The sequence below is a fragment of the Perognathus longimembris genome, chromosome 1 (genome assembly GCF_023159225.1).
Source record: "Perognathus longimembris pacificus isolate PPM17 chromosome 1, ASM2315922v1, whole genome shotgun sequence".
Classification (NCBI taxonomy): domain Eukaryota; kingdom Metazoa; phylum Chordata; class Mammalia; order Rodentia; family Heteromyidae; genus Perognathus; species Perognathus longimembris.
The window spans coordinates 143,450,906-143,472,854 of record NC_063161.1 but is presented as its reverse complement, the minus strand read 5'-3'; the positions used below and the strand labels follow the sequence as shown (position 1 = coordinate 143,472,854).

The 21,949-nt window shown below is 42.8% G+C and overlaps 1 protein-coding gene across 2 annotated transcripts in view; it reads right to left on the bottom strand.

The window, feature by feature from the left end:
• Positions 1-8,929, bottom strand: part of Hsdl2 (hydroxysteroid dehydrogenase like 2) — a 50,897-nt gene extending 41,968 nt beyond the window's left edge. Inside the window, exon 1 of one of the 2 annotated variants that reach the window (XM_048339240.1) lies at positions 8,834-8,929. In XM_048339240.1, coding sequence (XP_048195197.1) covers positions 8,834-8,850 — 17 coding nt within the window. In that variant the 5' untranslated portion in view covers positions 8,851-8,929. The remainder of the gene's footprint in view (positions 1-8,833) is intronic. The other variant, XM_048339246.1, reaches the window with a different exon arrangement.
• Between the last annotated feature and the right edge of the window lie 13,020 nt (positions 8,930-21,949).

Genomic DNA, 21,949 nt, shown 5'->3' with positions numbered 1-21,949 from the left:
TATCAATAAAATTTAATTTTTAAAAGAAGTTAAATTTGTGCTTAAAAAGGTGGAGGAAGAAGAAAAGGAAAGGGGAGGAAGTGGGGAAGGGAGGAAAGGAGGAAGGGAGGAAGGGAGGAAGGGAGGAAGGGAGGAAGGGAGGAAGGGAGGAAGGGAGGAAGGGAGGAAGGGAGGAAGGGAAGAAGGGAGGAAGGAAGGGAGGAAGGGAGGAAGGAAGGAAGGAAGGAAGGAAGGAAGGAAGGAAGGAAGGAAGGAAGGAAGGAAGGAAAGAAGGAAGGAAGGAAGGAAGGAAGGAAATGAGTGAGCCAAATGCTAGTGGCTCACATCTTTAATCCTAGCTATGCAGTATAGGCTGAAATCTAAGGATTGTGGTTCAAAGCCAGCCCAGGAAGAAAAGTCCTTGAGATTCTTATCCCATTAAGCCAGCAAAAAGCAAGAAGTGGAGGTGTGGCTCAAGTAATAGAACACCAACTGTGAACAAAAGAGCCCAGCAAGACCATGAGAGCCTGAGTTCAAGCACCAGTAACTGCACACACACAGAGAAGGAGAAGAAGGAAAAGAAGAAGAAGAAAGGAAAAGTGACATGAGGGAGAGACAAAACTATTCTTGGTGAAAATAGAAAATGTACCATAGTATGTATCTTTTTTTTTTTTTTTTTTTTTTTTTTTTTTTTTGGCCAGTCCTGGGCCTTGGGACTCAGGGCCTGAGCGCTGTCCCTGGCTTCTTCTTGCTCAAGGCTAGCACTCCGCCACTTGGGCCACAGCGCCCCCTTTGGCCGTTTTCCATATATGTGGTGCTGGGGAATCGAACTGAGAGCTTCATGTGTAGGAGGCAAGCACTCTTGCCACTAGGCCATACTCCCAGCCCCCCATAGTATGTAAAAATGAATGTTTAAAGTTTAAAAGACAAGGGCTAGGAATATGGCCTAGTGGTAGAGTGCTTGCCTCATATACATGAAGCCCTGGGTTCGATTCCTCAGCACCACATATATAGAAAAAGGCAGAAGTAGTGCTGTGACTCAAGTGGTAGAGTGCTAGCCTTGAGCAAAAAGAAGCCAGGGACAGTGCTCAGGCCCTGAGTTCAAGCCCCAGGACTGGAAAAAATCAAAAGTTTAAAAGACAAAATAAAAGTGAAAATTGTGTAATTATTATCCAAGTCAAGAAAATTACCTTTGTGTATGGCCATAAGCAAAGATTTTTCTTTTGGCCAGTCCTGAGGCTTGAACTCAGGGCCTGAGCACTGTCCCTGGCTTCTTTTTGTTCAAGGCTAGCACTCCATCACTTGAGCCACAGCACCACTTGTGGATTTTTCTATATACATGGTGCTGAGGTATCAAACCCAGAGCTTCATGCATGTTAGGCAAGCACTCTACCACTAAGCCCCATTCCCAGCCCAATAATTTTTTGTTGTTGGTTGTGGGGCTTGAACTCAGGGCCTGGGTGCTGTCCCTGAGCCTTTTGGCTCCAGGCTATACTACTTGAGCCACAGCTCTACTTCTGGTTTTCTGGTGTTTAACTGGAGATAAGAATATCAAGGACTTTACTGTCCAGACTGGCTTTGAACCATGATCCTCAGATCTCAGCCTCCTGAGTACCTAGGATTATAGGTGTGAGCCACTGGTGGCCAGCAAAGAATGAGTTTTATAGATGAACATTTGTGATCGATTTGATTATATAGAACCTCAAGTGAAATATTATCTTCCTGATATTAATAGAATGTGTCTCCCACCCCCCCACCCAAAGAAAAGATGTCGAAGTTCAAAACTCCAGTACCATAGAATATGACCTTACTGAGAACCAGAGTTGTTTCAAATACAACTAGGGTTGGAGAAGACTGGGCCCTTAAAGTGGTATTACTAGTGGCCTTATAAGAACATGTGATGCAGATCCTAGCCAAAGAATGCCAATGATTATTAACAATCACCAGAAACTTGGAAGAAAGTAGGACAAGACTCAGGATTTTAAAAGAAGCAGAGCTGTGGTGACATAGTAATTTCTAGCTAGTAATTAATAATTTCAGAATCACAAGAGAATAAATTTAAGTTAGTTTAGTTGTGCTTTTTGTTGTTGTTGTTGTTGTTGTTATGCTAGTCCTGGGGTTTGAACTCAGGGCTTTAGTCGTGTCCTTGAGTTTTTGCTCAAGGCTAGTGCTATACCACTTCAGCCACAGCTCCACGTATGGCTTTTTAGCGCCTCCTTGGAGATCAGAATGTCTCACAGATTTTCCTCCCCTGGCTGGCTTTGAACAGTAATACTCATATCTCAGCCTCCTGAGTAGCTAAGATTACAGGTGTAAGTCACCAGCTTCCAGTTAATAAAACTTTTTAAGCTACCTAGTTTGTGATACTTTGTTATTATAATAACTTGATAAAACTATGATGCTACCCTTCACCACTCTTATTAGTGCTTGTACTACAAAACAATTGTGCCCAGTTATTTTGAATATCAACAATAAAAGATAATATAGAAACTATTTTTCTCTGTTATATAAGTATATATGTCTCCAATGTTGCCTTTTGCCTCACAAAGCCAAGTACCTATGATCTAGGCTTTTACAAAAAACAAACAAACAAAAAAGCCTTCCAAACATGCTCTCAACAATAGTGTTAGCCAGGTACCAGTAGCTCATGCCTGTAATCCTAGCCACTCAGGTGGCTGAGGATCATGGTTCAAAGCCAGCCCTGGCAGGAAAGTCTGTGAGACTGTTATCTCCAGCTAACCATCAGAAAACCTGAAGTGGAGCTGTGGCTCAAGTGGCAGAGTGCTAGTGTTGAGTTGAAGAGTTACAGGACAGCACCCAGGCCCAGAGTTCAAGCCCCATTACTAATAAAAAAAAATACAGTAATGAACTTTCTGTAATAACTTCATACAATACATGTTATTCTATCATTTGCTTCCTTCTATTCTAATATTAAGATTTGTCTACATTGATTTAAATAAGTGTGCTTATTTTCTTTCCAACAATACATAAGATTCCATATATGAACTTTCTATAGTTATTTACTCATGCTATTTATGAATTTTCAGAGTGGTTTCCAGGGTTGTTGTTTTTTACTGTGGACAATGCTGCTATACTGAATACTGTTGTAGTTATCTTTCAATTACAACTAAAAGAATTTCTGTAGAACACATAGGAGTAAAGATGTTGGTTTGTATGACTGCAACCTGTTAATCAAATATAACCACAAGCCTGGCACTGGTGGCTCACACCTGTAATCCTAGCTACTCAGGAGGCTGAGATCTGATGATCGTGGTTCAAAGCCAGCTGGGGCAGGAAAGTCTTCAATTAACCACTGAAAACCCAAAGTGAAGTGCAGCTCAAAGTGTCAGTAGCCTTGAGCAAGAAAGCTCAAGGACCCAAGTTCAGGCCTCAAGTTTGAGCTTCATGACAAAAATTTTTTAAGGAAAAATCTAGGGACTGGGAAAATGGCCTAGTGGTAAAGTTCTTGCCTTATATACATGAAGCTCTGGGTTGGATTCGTCAGCACCACATATATAGAAAAAGCTGGAAATAGTGCTGTGGCTCAAGTGGTAGAGTGCTAGCCTTGAGCAAAAAGAAGCCAGGGACAATGCTCAGGCCCTGAGTTCAAGCCCCAAGACTGGCTAGCAGCTTTTACCTTCTCTCCGTCAAGTTTGGAGGTAGTTTGTAATATAAAAGACAAACATGTTAAAAGTTCAAGCAACAAACACAATCTTGGTCTTTGGTCTGGGATAATGATACACACAAATAAGGACAAGGTTGTTGGGCTGGGAATATGGCCTAGTGGTAAAGTGCTTGCCTCATATACATGAAGCCCTGGGTTCCATTCCTAAGCACCACATATATAGAAAAAGCCGGAGTAGCACTGTGGCTCAAGTGGTAGAGTACTATCCTTGAGCAAAAAGAAGCCAGGGACAGTGCTCAGGCCCTGAGCTCAAGACCCAGGACCGGCAAAAAATAAATAAATAAAGACAATGTTGTTGATTTTATTCTAACCTATATACTTTTCTTGCTTATGTCTACTTCAGTCAGAAGAAAAGTGTTTCTATTCTGGGCAAGGGGTCATATCTGTAATCCTATTTTCCTACATAGGCAGCTGAGATTTGAAAGATTGGGGTTTTAAACCAGCCTAGGCAAAAAAGGATAAAAGATTCCATATCCAATTAAGAAAATGAAGGTGTGAATGTGTGATTCCTGTGATAGAATACCAGCAGAGCAAACAATTAAGAAACCCCATAACTGGAAGAGAAAAAAAGAAGGGGGGAATGGGTATGAGAGGAAAACAAAACCAAAACTGAAAAATAGTGTTTCCAGATGGAAGGTCTGAGATTCAAGATTAGAAAAACCAAAGGTTAGAAAACCAAAGGTACTGTTAAGTAAGTATAGAGACCAAAGGGTGGGGGTGGGGGTGAGTGCAATTATAATAAAATAAAGTTTGTGGGTTTTTTTAATATAATATATTACTACAAGTAACCTAAGAGTTAAAATGGAATAACTAGAATGTAACTTTTTTTTGGTGGTGGTGGTGGTGGTGGTGGTGGAGCTTGAACTCTGGGCCTGGGCATTGTCCCTGAGCTCTTCACCTCAAGGCTAATGCTCTACCACTTGAGCCAAAAAAAATCACCACTTCAAGTTTTCTGGTGGTTAATTGGAGATGAGAGTCTCCGCAAACTTTCCTGCCTGGGCTGGTTTTGAACCTTGATCCTCAGATCTCAGCCTCCTGAGTATCTAGGATTACAGCTGTGAGCCACCAGTGCCTAGCTAGAATGTAACTTTTGAAGGGCCTTGAATTGTTTGGAAGAATGGTAATATTTTACTGAAGGGACTATTAAATTAGATACACATGCTAGATTAAGAGGTTGGAGATAGGTAGTAGAATTTATCTTCAGTATACATGAGGCCCTGAGTTTGAGCCCTAGCACTACAAAAAAATAAAAATAAAAAGACAAAAAAAAAAGGTTAAACATCCCTTTCTCTCTCTCTCCCTCTCCCCCCCTTCTCTCTCTTTCTCTCTCGATATTAGAATTTTGAACTCAGATCCTCATTAGCTCTACCATCTTGCTTTAGTTACTTTTCACATAATGTCTCACACTTTTGTATATAGCTGGCCTCACACTCTAATCCTCCCACCTAACTATGCCTCCAGCATAGCTAAGATGACAGGCACATACCAACTAGGCCAGTCTTACTTCCAGAGATGGAATTTCATTAACGTTTTGCCTGACAAAGCTCCAGTCATCTACCAAGTAGGTGGCAATAGAGGTATGCACTATCACACCTGGCCATTAAACACACTTAGAAGACAGAAATACCAAGCTTTGATAGTTTTGGTAACAAAGATTAGCTATAGAGTGAGGCTTTCTGAAAGTTTAAAAAGGAAGGCCCTTAGGGCCATCTTAGGGAATATTTAAAGATAATCCAGAATCTCTCATACATGTCTAAAGAGACAGTAAAGTTCTTATCTGCTCTTCTGTTAAAGAGTCTGAGCAACACAAGATAAATGTGTAATATAAGACACACTAATCTTTTAATTACCACATCAATACCACTAATAATAATAAACCTACAATACAGAATTCAATGCCACTATCAATAATATATCTACTGTACAGAATTCAAGATTTCTCTGCCTTTTTTTGGCCTTTAGGTAAAATCCCTCTGAAGGCATACAGATCATATGTTAAAAATTACAAGTGGTAAGTTTGACATATAGTTACATTTCTTTTTTAGGCTGGCATTCTATTTTACTTTTCTGTTTCATCTTTAGTAAGGCATGTTATAAAACAAGTTTAACAGCCAAAACCTTATAATAATGTACACTCAAAGAAGTGTAGTGTCTTTTTTGTTTGTTTGTTTTGTTTTTTTGCCAGTCCTGGAGCTTGGGATTCAGGGCCTAAGCACTGTCCCCGGCTTCTTTTTGCTCAAGGCTAGCACTCTACCACTTGAGTCACAGCACCATTTCCAGTTTTTTCTATATATGTGGTGCTGAGGAATCGAACCCAGGGCTTCATGTATATGAGGCAAGCACTTTACCACTAGGCCATATTCCCAGCCCCTGTAGTATCTTTTATGTAGGAACCAGCTTCATTAATTTCTGGTCTATTCTTTTTCTATATTTTTTAATAATGCAAACATATATACATACAATGTGTATATGCTGTATGGTGTGTGCAACTTTCCCTTTTCTATATATAAGATAGTATACATGAAGTGTAAAGTAATTTCCTTTTTTTTGTGCCAGTTTGGGGGCCGAAACTCAGGACTTGGACACTGTCCCTGGTTTTTTTTTGTTTTGTTTTGTTTTGTTTTGGCCCAAAGATAGCACTCTACCACTTGAGCCACATCTCCATTTCTGGCTTTTTAGTTTAAAATTGGATATATGAAGCTCATGGACTTTCCTTCCTGGGCTGGCTTTGAACCGTGATTCTCAAATCTGAGCCTCCTAATTAGTTAGGATTACAGGCGAGAGCCACCACTGACTGGTCTAAAGTGATGTTTTTAAGTATTCATCTAAAGATTTCCCAATAATTGTTATTAAAGGCTCTCTCCTTTCCCTGTGAATCTCTTGCCTACTGGGATAGAATCCCAGTAGGACAAAGGGCATCTCTTTCTCAGCCAGTCTGGGCCTTGACAGCAAGGACAAAGGCAGCCCAGGTGGATCTGTACTGTCAAGATGGACCTGCAGATCAAAGCATTAGAATCACAACGTGAATGGCAAGGGTACTCAGAAAAAGAATCCAAACTTCTCAGTGCCTCTGGTAGGTGGCTAAAACTTGAAAATGTAAACTCAAACTCAATATAAACTCAAACTTCAATTTACTAAAATTTTCTTGCACTTCAAAATCAGAGTAAATGGGATAAAATCTGTAACCATGTTTTAAAAGACCAATTCAGAAAAAACAACTGGCATAACCTATTCTAAAGTTCACTTGAAAAAATAAATACCAGCTAGGTGCCTGTGGCTCATGTCTGAGTTACCCAGGAGGCTGAAATCTGAGGATCATGGGGTCAAAACCAGCCCAGCCAGACAAATCCATGAGATTCTTAGTTTCAGTTAACCAGCAAAGAAAGCTGGAATTAGAGGAGTGGTGAAAGTACTTGAGCATCAGTGCTGTTCTGGCACATTTAAAACAAAATTTTAAAGCTGGAAGTGTGGCTCAAGTGGTAGAGTGCCAGCCAAATAAGAAAGCCAAGCCAGCAAGAGGCCCTGTATTCAAGCTCTAGTACTAGTAATAATAATAATAATAATAATGAACAAAAATAAATATCATATTCGGTAGACACTATGTTGAAAATGAACTATGGGTAACTTATAACTTATGGGTAGTGACAGAAGGGAAAAACTAGGAGACAGCAAGGGAAGAGGGTGACATTATCCAAAAAGAAATGTACTCATTATCTGACATATATAACTAAGCCCTCTGTACAACAACTTTATAATAATAACAATTAAAATTTCAAAAACACCAAAGAATAACCAGGAAGAAGTTGAGGTGGGAACTAGTTATATTCAAATATTTTATAAAACAAGAGTAAGCCTAGGATGATGGTATATGCCTGTAAAAGATCCTAGCCATGCAGGAGGCAGAGATCCGAAGCTCACTGCTCAAAGCCAACCTGGGCAGGAAAGTCAGTGAGACTCATTTCATAACCAGCAAAAAGCCAGAAGTGGAGCTGTGGCTCAAGTGGGAGAGCACCAGCCTTGAGTGAAAAGGCTAGGGGCAGCACACAGGCCCTGAGTTCAGATCCCAGTACCTACACACACGTGTACATACACATATGTGTACATACACAAATAAAATAAAAGGCTGGGAATATAGCTAGTGTTGATGTGTTCATCTTGAATACACAGGTCCTTGGGCCCATCTCTAGCTCCCACAACATACAAGAAATAAACATATGACAGTGATAACTGCAATTTCTAACAGCAAGCAAAGGATTTAACACTAGGTCATGTGGCTGAGATAAAATACCTGGACCAAAATGAAGTGGGCTTCCTAACTCACTGACTATACCAAAATAAACCTCAAGTGGATGAGAAAATCTTAATTCAATGCGTGGGCATAGATTTTCTAAAATACAAAATATTAAAAGCATAAAAGCAAGGTCCAGAAGTGTAGTTCCATTGTAAGAACTCTTGCCTAGATGTCTAAAGGAAGTCCTGGGATCTATCTCTAGTACCACAAAATAAATAGTGCAATACCATAAAAACACGACAGACATGTCTTCATGTATTTAAACACAAACCTGCACGTGTCATGGCCTTATTGGCTTTTCACCAAAATACCGACTTAAAAGAACACTGACCATTTTGACTTCATAAACGCACATTTCCTCGTACTAAACACATAGTAGAGTCAAAGTCAAGGTGTAGTTTTAAAAACTCCATCCTACCATTCATCATTGTACGACCCAGCGACCGGAGTAAGTGGAAACTCGGAGTCACTAGCGGCCCCAGTGACCTTTCACCTAGAAACTAGCAAGTCCCTCGGCTGTCACGCAGCTCCGGCGGAGTCCAAGGTGGGGCCACCCCAGCCGGCCTGAGAGCGCGGAGAAACTCCCGGTCGGCCCTCACGGGTGGACAGGGGCTCCCACTGCCGTTCCCCTCGGCCCCCCAGCAGTCTTACACACGACTTTGGATTGTTTTCCAAGCTGGAGCGCAGACCCCGGGTGCACCGCGCACCGCGCGCGCGCCGAGATGCCTGGGAGCCGGGCGGCCACTTCACTTACTTAACCCTCCCTCCGTAGACCCCGGGCCGCCGGGGCGATCGGCTGCGGCGCCCCCAAGAGCCCCCCCCCCCGCCCCGCACGCCTCCCAGCCCAGCTTCGCTCGCAGCGTCCCGCATCGGCTTACCCTGTGTTGGGTAACATGACTCTCGCAGACCCCCCTCACTGGACTTGGACGCGGCTGGAAACAAGTCAAAAAGCAGAGCTCCCCGCCGCATTTAGCCCCGCCCCAGGCCCCACCCCGAGGCCCCGCCCCGAGGTCCGCCTGGGGGGAGGGGAGGAGAGAGGGAAGGTTGGAAACAGCGGGGATTGCTGAGTGCGCCTGCGCACACAGTAGGCTCCAGGCTCTGGGCGTGACTCTCCACCCTCCCAGCCGGCGTCTAGGAAACTGGCTCTCTGCGCACGCGCGTTACGAGAGCCCTCACCCCGCCCCTCTCCCGGAGGTCCTACGGTGACAATTGGTCCCCCAGTGGCGTCTGGGGTGCTGCGAGCGTCAGTCCCTACGTGCGCCTTTTCCCCTAGACGCCGGGGAGGTTCATTGCAGCGCCCGCTCTGAACCCCAAGGTTGGCTCCGAGTAGGGCGCAGGGAACTCGCAGCACTTAGTTCAGATGTGGGGGTGCTTGGGCCCTGGGTCGGTCCACGCCCGAGCGTGTGCCCCTGACCCGTCGCAGGCATTGCCTCCTAGTCTGAAACGCACTCTCCCGCCCACCCCACCCCCCGACCCCGCACATCTGGACTGAGGGGCTTGCTTCTGGAACAGAGATCTCTTTGTAAAAGTCGTGCCCAAGAAGTCATAGTAAATCCTGGCAACAAAGCAGAAGTTGGAGAAGGAAATCTTTTTTAGCACAATTCAGTTTTATTCTTGGGAGTATACCCTGAACAAAACTCAGCGAAATCATTGTGGCAGGTTTGAGATGAAATGGTTTTGTGTTGTCGGGATGAAATAGGATGCCAAGGAAGTTGTTATACAAAACCCAGGGAAGGAAACTAGCCTGACGTTGGGTATGTACTGACTCATTTGTTACAGATTTCTCCTATGTCACCTGACAATCTATGTCATTTGAATTTGTGAGGTCCTTAGATGCTCCAGAGGAACTTACTTATTCAACACAAGTTAGTACTTACTGTGTCCCTGACATTTGATAACAATAGGAGACAAGATCTCTGTCTATATGCGAAGTGTGATGAGTAGTCAGTATCTCTTTTTTTAAAATTTATTTACTTATTGTCAAAGTGATGTACAGAGGGGTTACAGTTTCATACATAAGGCAGTGCATACATTTCTTTTTTTTTTTTTTTTTTTTTTGGCCAGTCCTGGGGCTTGGACTCAGGGCCTGAGCACTGTCCCTGGCTTCTTTTTGCACTCTGCCACTTGAGCTACAGCACCACTTCTGGCCGTTTTCTGTATATGTGGTGCTGGGGAATTGAACCCAGGGCCTCATGTATACGAGGCAAGCACTCTTGCCACTAGGCCATATCCCCAGCCCAGTGCATTCATTTCTTATCCAACTTGTTACCTCCTCCCTCCTCCCACCTTCCTCCCCCCCCTTCCTTCCCTCCCCCCCTGAGTAGTACAGTTGATTTGCAGTATACAGTTTTGTAAGTATTGCTATTGCATTGGTTTGTCTTTTATCCTTTTTCTCCATTTTGATATTCCCCTTCCCTTCCCTAGTTCCAATACACATGTATACAATATCCAGGGTAGCAAAATCAGTTACAGTATCAGATTTATAGAAACCAAGTCATGTAAGAAAACTGTTGATGGATGGGGCTAAAAAAGAGTATCTTTTTTGTGTGTGCGCCAGTACTGGGTATTAAATTCAGAGCCTGGGTGCTATCCTTGAGCTTTTTTACTCAAAGCCGGCACTCTACTACTTGAGCAACATCTCCACTTCTGGATTTAGGGTGGTTAATTGGAGATAAGAATCTCATGGGCTGGGGATATAGCCTAGTGGCAAGAGTGCCTGCCTCGGATACACGAGGCCCTAGGTTCGATTCCCCAGCACCACATATACAGAAAACGGCCAGAAGCGGCGCTGTGGCTCAAGTGGCAGAGTGCTAGCCTTGAGCGGGAAGAAGCCAGGGACAGTGCTCAGGCCCTGAGTCCAAGGTCCAGGACTGGCCAAAAAAAAAAAAAAAAGAAAAAAAAAGAAAACTGTTGATGGAGATTGTTGGATAAAAAAGCACACTCTAGGGGCTGGGAATATGGCCTAGTGGTAAAGTGCTCACCTTGTTTACATAAAGTCCTGGGTTCGATCCCTCAGTACCACATATATAGAAAAAAAGCTGGAAGTGGCACTGTGGCTCAAGTGGCAGAGTGCTAGCCTTGAGCAAAAAGAAGCCAGGGATAGTGCTCAGGCCCTGAGTCCACACCCCAGGACTGGCAAAAGAAACAAAAACAAACAAAAGCACACTCTACTCACTCTTGGGAGCTTTTGCTGAGGGCTGTATATATTTGTGAGATATGGTGAACTAGTAAGGGGAAAATAACACTTCATTGTCTAAAACTTTCTCTCCTTTTTGAAAGCCCTTATAACCTTGACCTGTTAGATTCTCCTTTCTTGATTGATTGCTTCTACTTCTATTTGTTACAGAAAAAGAAGTCTATGGAAGGGTGGAAAACCCTTAGCCAAGTTGACAGTGAATCTATATACTTGAACTTATACTGTTTTTATACTTTTGAGTGGCTTTTGTAAAAGGCAAATTTATTCCTAGATTGTTAGAGGTAGTTTTACTAGGTGAATTTAGGTTAAATCTATGATATTCAATATTTTGACTGTGATTTGCAGTTAACAATGACCTTCGTATTACACCATTACCTTGGTATAAGTGAGAGGAGATGACAATGAGAAGACTTCTGAACATAACTGAATCTGTTTTAAGAATATTTAGGAAGAAAACTGTTGACTGCAGTATAAAAAATATTGTGTTGGAAGCTGGGTGCTGGTGGGTCACACCAGTAATCCTAGCAACTCAGGAAGTGGACATCTGAGGATCATGGTTCAAAGCCAGCCCTGGCAGTAAATCCCATGAGACTTACGCCCCCCCCCCCATCAGTCATGGGGCTTAAACTCAGGGCCTGGGTACTGTCCCTAAGCTTTTTTGCTCCAGGCTAGAACTCTACCACTTTGAACTATACCTCTGCTTCCAGTTTCTAGTTCACTGGAGGTAAGAATCTCAAGAGACTTTTCTTTTTATGTATACCACATTTTCTTTTTTAAAAAATTTTATTAATTAAATTTTGTTGACAAGGTGTTATGCAAAAGGGGTATAGTTACATAATAAGGCAGTGAGTACATATCTTGTGATATCTTACACCCTCGTTTTTCTTTCCCTTCCCTAGATCAGGTAGGCATATATAGAATACCCAGTGTACCAAAATCATATACAGTAGCTGTTATGCCAAGTCACGAAACGACCACCAAGAAGGCCACCGAGACTCAGACATTCCGAAATACAAAAGCAAGGCAAGACTTTATTCAAGCCCTTGTCCTACCCACCCACACAGCGGAGGTTAGGAGCCAGCCTCGAGCTGTGATTACACAGAGCTTATAAAGGCAAAAGACAAAGTTACAGCAATCAGGTGTTTAAGCAAGCAAGATTAGGACACAGGTACAAATCTGATTGGCCCAGGGCTCGAGGCATTCTAGGGGCGGTTAGAGTTAAGCATTCCCAGGCGGTTAGAGTTCTTGACCAGCTGGGCCCTAATAAGCTTGCCCTTGGTTTCATTCCCCCCTTTTTTCCCCCCTTCTGATAGGTAACTCGAGAACCAATCGTGGTTCTCCCTGCTTATTCGTTTGATTCTGACTGAGAATCGGTAGGGATAGATTGGTATTGTGCCCGCAATACCATAGGATGTCGGTGGCACTTTACTCAGGTGGTAGCGGGTGTGGCTCAGGAGGAGGTCCAGTCTCATAAAGGGCCTTTAGCTTGAGCCAGATCTCTTGGTGGACTTGCTATAGGGCTCTGAGGGGGTGATAAAAGCTCATAACAAATGCGAATGCAAGTTAGGAATAACATGTAGATGACATCATACAAGTCCCTTAGCCCTGCAGATACAAGTACAGATAAACATAGTTTTACACCAAAGCCCCAATTCTGACCCTATTTATATTATAGCCAATTTGATTACATACCAACTTTACTCATATGCTCTAATTTTAAGACATACTGATACCATTTGTTACATACTCCATACCAAACCTTTTAATCTAAAGGAAACATTTTTGTTTTCTCTCTCTAAAGTCTTTCCTTATACAGTTTTATAACCTGTGTCTTATAAAATTTAACATATCCCCACTCACACCATCTTCTACTTCCTCATACCATCAGTCACTTACTGGAGCATTCTGTGACAATTTACTTTTTTTTTTTCAAATTTTTATTATCAAACTGATGTACAGAAAGGTTACAGTTTCATACGTTAGGCACTGGATACATTTCTTGTACAGTTTGTTACCTTGCCCCTCATACCCTTTCTTATCCAGAGGAAACCATTTCTCTATCCCTTTCTCCAAGGCTTTCTACACTAACCTTCTTTACATTTCCTGGGGCTTCTTTGCTGCTAGAGTTTTAAACTGCCTACATTTTCCAGTTTATCTCAACTACATCAAGGCAATTTACTGTGACTCCACCCACAGGCTGTTGGGGAGAACAAAGATGGGGCAACAGTCAGTCCAATGGGACTGCTGCTCTTAAAAAGCCAGATCAGAGCCAACTATCATGAGCCAACTATTCTATATCTATATTCTATATTCTATATCTATATTCTATATATTCTATATCTATATTCTATATCATGAGCCAACTATTCTAGAGTAGATGTCTCCAGTTTCCAGTTCCTCTAAGTGCCTAAGGTTGGCCAGTGGCATCTGTAAGATCCACCCCCAGGAGGGCTCCATGAAGATGCCCCAAGCAGTTTAAATCTCTGTCCAGTTACCTTGGTACCTGGCATACCTGATGGCAGTTACCTCCCTCTTTTTTCTGAGGTCACACCCTAATCCATCTGTACACATTTTAATACCCTTGGACAAACCTCCCACCCCAGGCAATGCCTGTCATACATACTTTGAATTTGGCAGCAGGCCAGTCTGCTTGAAAATTTCTTACAATATCCAATTTTCTTAATAGAGCTAGTTAACTCCAGTCAACTCAAGAATGTCTTGGGGCTGGGGATATGGCCTAGTGGCAAGAGAGCTTGCCTCGTATACATGAGGCCCTGGGTTCGATTCCCCAGCATCACATATACAGAAAACGGCCAGAAGTGGCGCTGTGGCTCAAGTGGCAGAGTGCTAGCCTTGAGAAAAAAAGAAGCCAGGGACAGTGCTCAGGCCCTGAGTCCAAGGCCCAGGACTGGCAAAAAAATAAAAATAAAAAGAATGTCTCCCCAAAATTTTAGTTTTAGCAGATCCAAAGCACTTTCCAGCAGAAATTAGCTGCGTGTGATAAGAGTCTCATCTGAAGATGTAGATTCTTCCAGATGACTGTTAGACTGTCCTTGATCCTCACTCAAATGCAATGGGCAGGGGCCATGGTGGTGTCAGGCAGCAGTGGCTCCCAGTGGTTCCAGTAGAATGTCACACCTTCTGGGTTACCTGCAACTTTCTCCATAGACTGGTTAGAGAAGCTTAACCTAAGTTAACCTAAAGCCTAACTTTAGTCAAATTTCCTTGTATTTTCCTGATTCCTTCTTAAGCACACTAGCTTTTGTAGGCTGGCACATCACTGAAAGTCAAGACAGCTTTAGGCAATCAATGGCCCTTGGGTCATTTTGCCAGGGCAATAAGTTTAAATCAGATATTTCCAATAAGGCTAGGATTATTTTTTTAAGCTAACATAGAAGGCTTGGCCTGTAACCATTTCTCACAATCAGATATTTCCAATAAGGCTAGGATTATTTTTTTAAGCCAACATAGAAGGCTTGGCCTGTAACCATTTCTCACAGGTGCAGTCTCTGTATACTGTTACCTCTGTTTTCCATGCCTCTAGTTTATCCTGCCTCATCTTCCCAAAAACAACTCTGGTCCCTTGGTCCTAAAAGGGGAGGCTGATGGGCGAAGATCATCCATCTGCTATAACTTCTTCAGGCTGACTCAGGGGCGTTGACCTTACCTAGCCAGGAACCTATAACCTTAGTCTACTTTACCAAGGGGCTGCAGGATCAGATGTCCATTAAGAGCTTTACTCCAAACTGGAAATTACATTCAACATTTAACTTAACTATACAGACTTCTTTTTGGGCTACCGCAGTGTAGCCTTTTCACATTCTAGTTTGTAAAAGCTTTTTCCTGGGGCTGGGGATATAGCCTAGTGGCAAGAGTGCCTGCCTCGGATACACGAGGCCCTAGGTTCGATTCCCCAGCACCACATATACAGAAAACGGCCAGAAGCGGCGCTGTGGCTCAAGTGGCGGAGTGCTAGCCTTGAGCGGGAAGAAGCCAGGGACAGTGCTCAGGCCCTGAGTCCAAGGCTCAGGACTGGCCAAAAAAAAAAAAAAAAAAAGCTTTTTCCTGACTGGCTGGGGAACTGATCTTTGATGACTTAAAAAATGCCTACATTACCTTTGCAGGCCTTTTGTTATGCCAAGTCGTGAAACCACCACCAAGAAGACCACCAAGACTCAGACATTCCGAAATGCAAAAGCAAGGCAAGGCTTTATTTAAGGCGAGCTGCAACTCGGGCCTCGTCCTACCCACTGACACAGCGGAGGTTAGGAGGGAGCGCCCCAAGCTACGATTACACAGGGCTTATAAAGGCAAAAAATAAAGTTACAACAATCAGGTGTTCAGCAAGCAAGATTAGGACACAGGTACAAATCTGATTGGCTCAGGGTCCAAGGCATTCTAGGGGTGGTCAGAGTTAAGCATTCCCAGCGGTTAGAGTTCTAGACCGACTGCGCCCTAATAGGCTTGTCCTGGGTCCGCTTATCTCAGGTTCATGTGGTAAAGTGGGGTTCACGTGGTAAGGTGGGGTTCACGTGGTAAAGTGGGGCCTGACTTCAAAGTCTGGTACTTCACTTTGACAGATCTCAATAAAGACACAATCTCAGGTCCACAAGCTTTCTTTCCTGAACAGATGTATCAGCTTAAAATTCTCACTGCCAGTCAGAGCTTTGAGTAGATGCGGGGGATTGGGATTTTAAACTATCCTCTCATTTGACAAACTTACCCTTACTACCCACTATCACAGATGACTGGCAAGTTCCTGCCCACTAGACAGACATGGGCATTAGAAAGGCATAATCACAAACTATTCTTCTAGGACTTCCTGGCTTTGATTAACTTTTGAAAGGCCAAACAGGAATGACTCTAGGATCTGACACCATCTCTGCCATCCAAGCAGTGGCTTACTGCCTCTGGATGCTCCATCACTTTTGTCCCAGGAGGAGTGACTTTCCACTGGACTTGGACTCAGGGCCTGAATGCTGTCCCCCAGCTCTCCAGCTCAAGACTAGCACCCTACCACTTTTTGAGCTCCACACAACTTCGTTCCCAGCACTCTGCTGACTGATTAGAGACAAGTCTCTCACAGGGACCTTTCTCTGCCCGGGCTGGATTCGAACCGCCAATTTCAGATCAACGAGTCTTACAAGAGGCCACTTTAGTCCAATTAAAAGCAACAAGGTGGTCCACACAGAAGTAGTTTTTAAGCATGCTCTTACCTGGAACTTAAGGGCCAGTGTTAGATCTTGACAAACTTGTAGGAATCACCTGTCCTCTGTGGGCCTGCTGGAAACTGTTACAAAAAAACCTAGAGAGAAACTGGAATGACAAACATTTTGGTAGCCATAATTCTCCTTTTCTCACTTTACAATAATCATTTAGGACAATTTTACTTCCAATTTTCTTATAAATGTATTCTTGATTTCCAAAGCCTTTTTACTAACCTCTGCTTTAACACTAACACTTTGGCTTTTATCTGCATTGGAAAAACTCTGAAGCTTACAGGCATTTTGAAACCAGGTGTGGCCCTTTGCCTTCAGGCTGCTTGTTTCAAAAAAAAACTTTCTTCTTTTTTTTTTTTTTCTTCAGTCCCAGTTACGGCATGGCATGAAGACCTTTGAACTCAAATGACAATTTTTTCTTAATGCAAGAATTACAATTACAGAATTAGAAATACTTATCCATTCAGCTTTCCAATAAATTAGTGAGAATTGGCCCATTTTGCCATTTCTTCCTACATACATAGAGTTAATGAGAGTTTACTTCTATCCCCATTAGTTTAATAAATATCCTTTAAAATCCAAATTACAAAAATAGCATAGGAATCGAATCACATCAGATAAATAAACTTTTTAACCATTTAGTCCAGTTAAATCATTCATTTTCACCACCAGGTTTCCAAAGTTCACCTGAAAACAAAAGAGACAAAAGAAAGCCCTCTATTGGCTCCATCCTGACTCCATAGGGCTTAATGAGTTCACGCCAGCTTGCTCTTTGTTAACTCAAGTCTTAATTTATTAAGATACCCACTTTTTTTTTTACTGCTAATTAAAGAACCCTGAGAAATCCTTTTTTAACTCTAGTTCGTTTTTAAAACAATGTAATAATCCTTTAAAGCATTTGGTAATGCCCAAACTTGATGACCATTTGAATTTAAACTTAAACTTAGTTTTGCATCATACTGCAGTCTTGAACATGTTCACACTCACACATGCACACACACACACACATTCAAAAGATCTTAAAGCATGCAAAATAAGCATCGGCCATACATTTTTCCAGTGGCAAGAGGTATTCAATCTTACTCCTGCAACACCCAAATTTTAAGACAAAACCTTTAACAAAGGATTTCAGCATTCTCCAGCCTCATTTTCCAGGGCTTGATAGTCTTAGTAAACATTTTAGCACACCAAATAATTTTCTGCTTAAGAAGGCTGGGTGGGGGTCCCCCAGAGTCACAGGGTGATCCACTTTTCCTTTTTAAGGGCCACACTCTGGTTCTGAGCTATCTCCTCAACTTCCCTCCAGTGAGCTAGGATCAAGTCTAGGGGGCTAGATGGAGGTTCCCATGATAGAACGTTACCCATAGCTCTGATCAGATGTTCAGTCCAAAAGGCTACAAAAAACAAAACAATTATAACAATACAAAAGGAGGAAAACACACAGGCAAGAACAAGAACAAGAAAAGCTAGATGTCCAAGTTGGCCCAACCTCCTGCAAGGATGCAGAAGGAGTGAACTTAAGTTGAAGGCGGGGCTCCAGGGGTCCCCCTTCTAGGGTGGAGAGTCTGGGGCGTCCTCCAGGCTCCCCAGGATTGCCGAGTAAGCGCTTCCACTTCGACAACCCCTTCAAGAAATAAGCAAAAGCAAAACAGAAAAACAGACACATTACAGGACAAGACAAATGAACAGGGCTGTTTTCTTACCTTCGGAGTCTGGGGTCTCAGGGGTCTCTGGGGCTATCCGGACGAAACCCCAAATGTTATGCCAAGTCGCGAAACGACCACCAAGAAGGCCACCGAGACTCAGACATTCCGAAATACAAAAGCAAGGCAAGACTTTATTCAAGTGGGGCCGCGGCCCGGGCCTCGTCCTACCCACTGACACAGCAGAGGTTAGGAGCCAGCCTCGAGCTTATAAAGGCAAAAGACAAAGTTACAGCAATCAGGTGTTTAAGCAAGCAAGATTAGGACACAGGTACAAATCTGATTGGCTCGTGGCTCAAGGCATTCTAGGGGCGGTTAGAGTTAAGCATTCCCAGGCGGTTAGAGTTCTTGACCGGCTAGGCCCTAATAAGCTTGCCCTTGGTTTCATTCCCCCCTTCAGTAGCCATGTGGTGTACGCCAAAGAAAATTCACCTAGAACTTTAAATATAATGTCAATAATAGAGTTTGCTTATCCTTGTCTTATATGATCATATGTACATAGCTGTCGAGCTATTGTGATCCACTGATAGGTCTATTCAAGAGACTTTCTTACCTGCAGTTGCTCTGAACTGTGATCCTAAGATTTCAGCCTCCTGAGTAGCTAGGAATACAGGCCTAAGCCACCAGTGCTAGGTTTAGTGATACTGTTATCTGCAATTAACACACACACACGCACACAGAAAGCCAAAAGTGGCTCTAGTGGTACAGTGCTAAGCCTTGAGCACAAAAGCTGAGGGACAGCACTCAGGCCCAGAGTTCAAGCCCCAGAACCAGCAACAACAATCGCCACCACCACTAATAATAATAATAAGCTTGGGAGTAGATAGTGCAGAAGCTCATAATAATATAATAAGAAGAACAGGCCTGGGAAGGTGGCTTCGTGGTAGAGTGCTTGCCTAACATGCATGAAGCCCTGGGTTAAATTCCTCAGTACCACATAAATAGAAAAAGCCAGAGTGGTGCTGTGGCTCAAGTGGTAGAGTGCTAATCTTGAAGCTCAGGGACAGTGTCCAGGCCCTGAGTCCAAGCTCCAGGACTGCAAAAAAGAAAAGAAAGAAAGAAAGAAAGAAAGAAAGAAAGAAAGAAAGAAAGAAAGAAAGAAAGAAAGAAAGAAAGGCAGGCAGGCAGAAGTTACCTTCCCTTAAGCAGTAACAATGAAAATGGGAAGAGATTTTTAGGAGATTTAAACCCATCAGATTTGACAAATGACTGGATGTGGAGGAGTAAGGAGAAATGGAGATGGAAAAGAGAAGACTGCCATATATTTGTTGCAAATCCCTGAGAAGATGGTGGACAAACAAGATGGAGGACATAGGAGTAAGAATCTTGTGACATTATCAATCTTCCCCCAATAAGCCTTCAGCCACCATAATACATTTAGCTCTTTTTCTTTTCTTGCCAGTCCTGGGGCTTGAACTCAGGGCGTGGGCACTGTCCCTGAGCTTCTTTTACTCAAGCTAGGACTCTACAACTTGAGCCACAGCACCACTCTGGCTTTTTCTGTGCATGTGGTGCTTAGCAATCGAACCCAGGGCTTCATGGATGCTAGAGAAGCATTCTACCACTAAGCCACATTCCCAGCCCTTAGCTCTTATTTTTGCAGACAAATATAGTCATGCAATTAAGTTCCTGCTGATGCAATGTCAACAGACTTCTACATTACTTGGGAGAGCATTAGTTGCTTCTATTTCCTTTCCTTTCTTTGTAGGCTGTGCATGGATATACACCTCATTCCATCTTCATGAAAATGAAGGGGGAATAACTCAGGAGAGTGGAACTGAAATTTTAGCACTCATCACAATCACCCAGAGGGCTTGGCAAACACATTTTACACAACATGGTAGTTTCCCCCAAAATTTAAGAAAATCAAATATTGGGGCTGGGAATGTGGCTTAGTGGTAGAGTACTTGCTTAACATGCATGAAGCCCTGGGTTTGATTCCTCAGCACCATATAAATAGAAAAAGCCAGAAGTGGCACTGTAGCTCAAGAGGTAGAGTGCTAGCCTTGAGCAAAAAGAAGCCAGGGACAGTGCTTAGGCCCTGAGTTCAAACCCCAGGACCGGCGAAAAAAGACAAGAAGCAAATTCTATATGATCCAGGCAATCTACTTTTGTGGGCACCTATCCCAGAGTCAAAGATTGAGATTTTTCTACACCTATATTCATAGCATCATTATTTGCAATTGTCACAGGTTATAAATGTCCCTTGAATGAATGGGGGAACTAAATGTATGTATACACAATGAAATATTGTTTACCCCTAAACAGGAAGGAAATGCTGGTACCTGCTAACAGATGGACAAATCTTGGAACACATTAAGTTTAATAAGCCAGGGCTAGGAATATGGCCTAGTGGTAAAGTGTTCATCTCATATACATGAAGCCCTGGGTTCAATTCCTCAGCACCACATATATATAGAAAAAGCCGGAAGTGGCGCTGTGGCTCAAGTGGCAGAGTGCTAGCCTTGAGCAAAAAGAAGCCAGGGACAGTGCTCAGGCCCTGAGTTCAAGCCCCAGGACCAGCAACAAAAACAAGTTTAATAAGCCAAACACAAAGAGAAAGTAATGTATAATGTTGGTTATATGTGGCACAGAAAGTAGTTAGACTCAGAGAAAGTAGAAAGTTGGTGGTTGCCTAGGGTTAGAGGTATTAAAGATATACTCAATTCCTATAATCCCAGACAACATAGCAAACATGTTAACCAGAAATTTAAGGTAGCAAAATTGCCTTTCGTCCTTGCATCTGACAAGAGAAGAATCATTTCCTTAGTCTTTTTCCTTACTTCCTCATTCTTTTGTAGCCTCAGCCACCATTTGGTAGTCTGGCAGGTTTCCATTTATCAGCTTATCTGTCACCTGCAAGTTTTCACAGGCCGTTATCTCCTGGCTGCCTTCTTTTCATGTCAGTGGGAATCAAAATGAGGATTTATTGTCCAGTGGGTACTGTTTCAGTTTTGAAAGATGAAAAAAGTTCTAAAGATGAGTGGGGCCCAAGAGTTGTACAACAGTGTTAATAGTATGCAACTGTAGACATAAAAATGGTCAAGAGTAGGACAGCCTTGCTGAAATAATAGAACCCACACCTAGAAATTGCAAACTCCTCAAGTGCCAAAAAAAAAGTCAAGATGGGGGTGTTGACATTGGACATTAAGTTCAGTGAAGAGCACTAGACCAGCTTCAGTCTCCAGAAACACCAAATAGCTACCAAAAAAAAAAAAGGTAAAGATGGCAACGTTTGTATGTATTTTTCTACCATTAGAAAAATTAGGGCTGGGAGTTAAGTAAGGTAGTAGAGCACCTTCCTAGCAACAAGAAGCTCTGAAGTCAAACCCTAGTACTGCCAGAAAAAGTCTATGATGTAGCACTTGCACGTCTTTAATTTGTAGCAAAATCTTACAGACAACACAAACAGTAAATCCTCTTTTGAACCCAGAACTCATAGTTGAGTATGAGTTTTGGGTAGAAGTATGTGTAAGAAGGTATATGATTCCTACAATAGTTGGCAATGATAGAGGTTTCTTAACTCACGCAAGTTGGCTCTGAGAATAAAGTTGATGTAAAAGCTAAATAAAATTAAAGATACCTTTTTAATCCAACTGAACATGATAATGCATGTTGCAATTCTGGCTACTCAAGAAGGCGAGAAGCAGGACTAAAGGTTTTGAGGCCTGTCTAACCTGTGTATTGAGTTCGAGGTCAGCCTGGAAAACTTATCAAAACTTTGTCTCAACTTTATTTATTCTGTGTGTGTGTGTGTGTGTGTTGGTCCTGGGGCTTGAACTCAGGGCCTGGGTGCTGTCTCATAGCTTTTTCACTCAAGGATAGCACATAGGGCACAGCTCTACTTCTGGGTTTTTGATGGTTAACTGGAGTTAA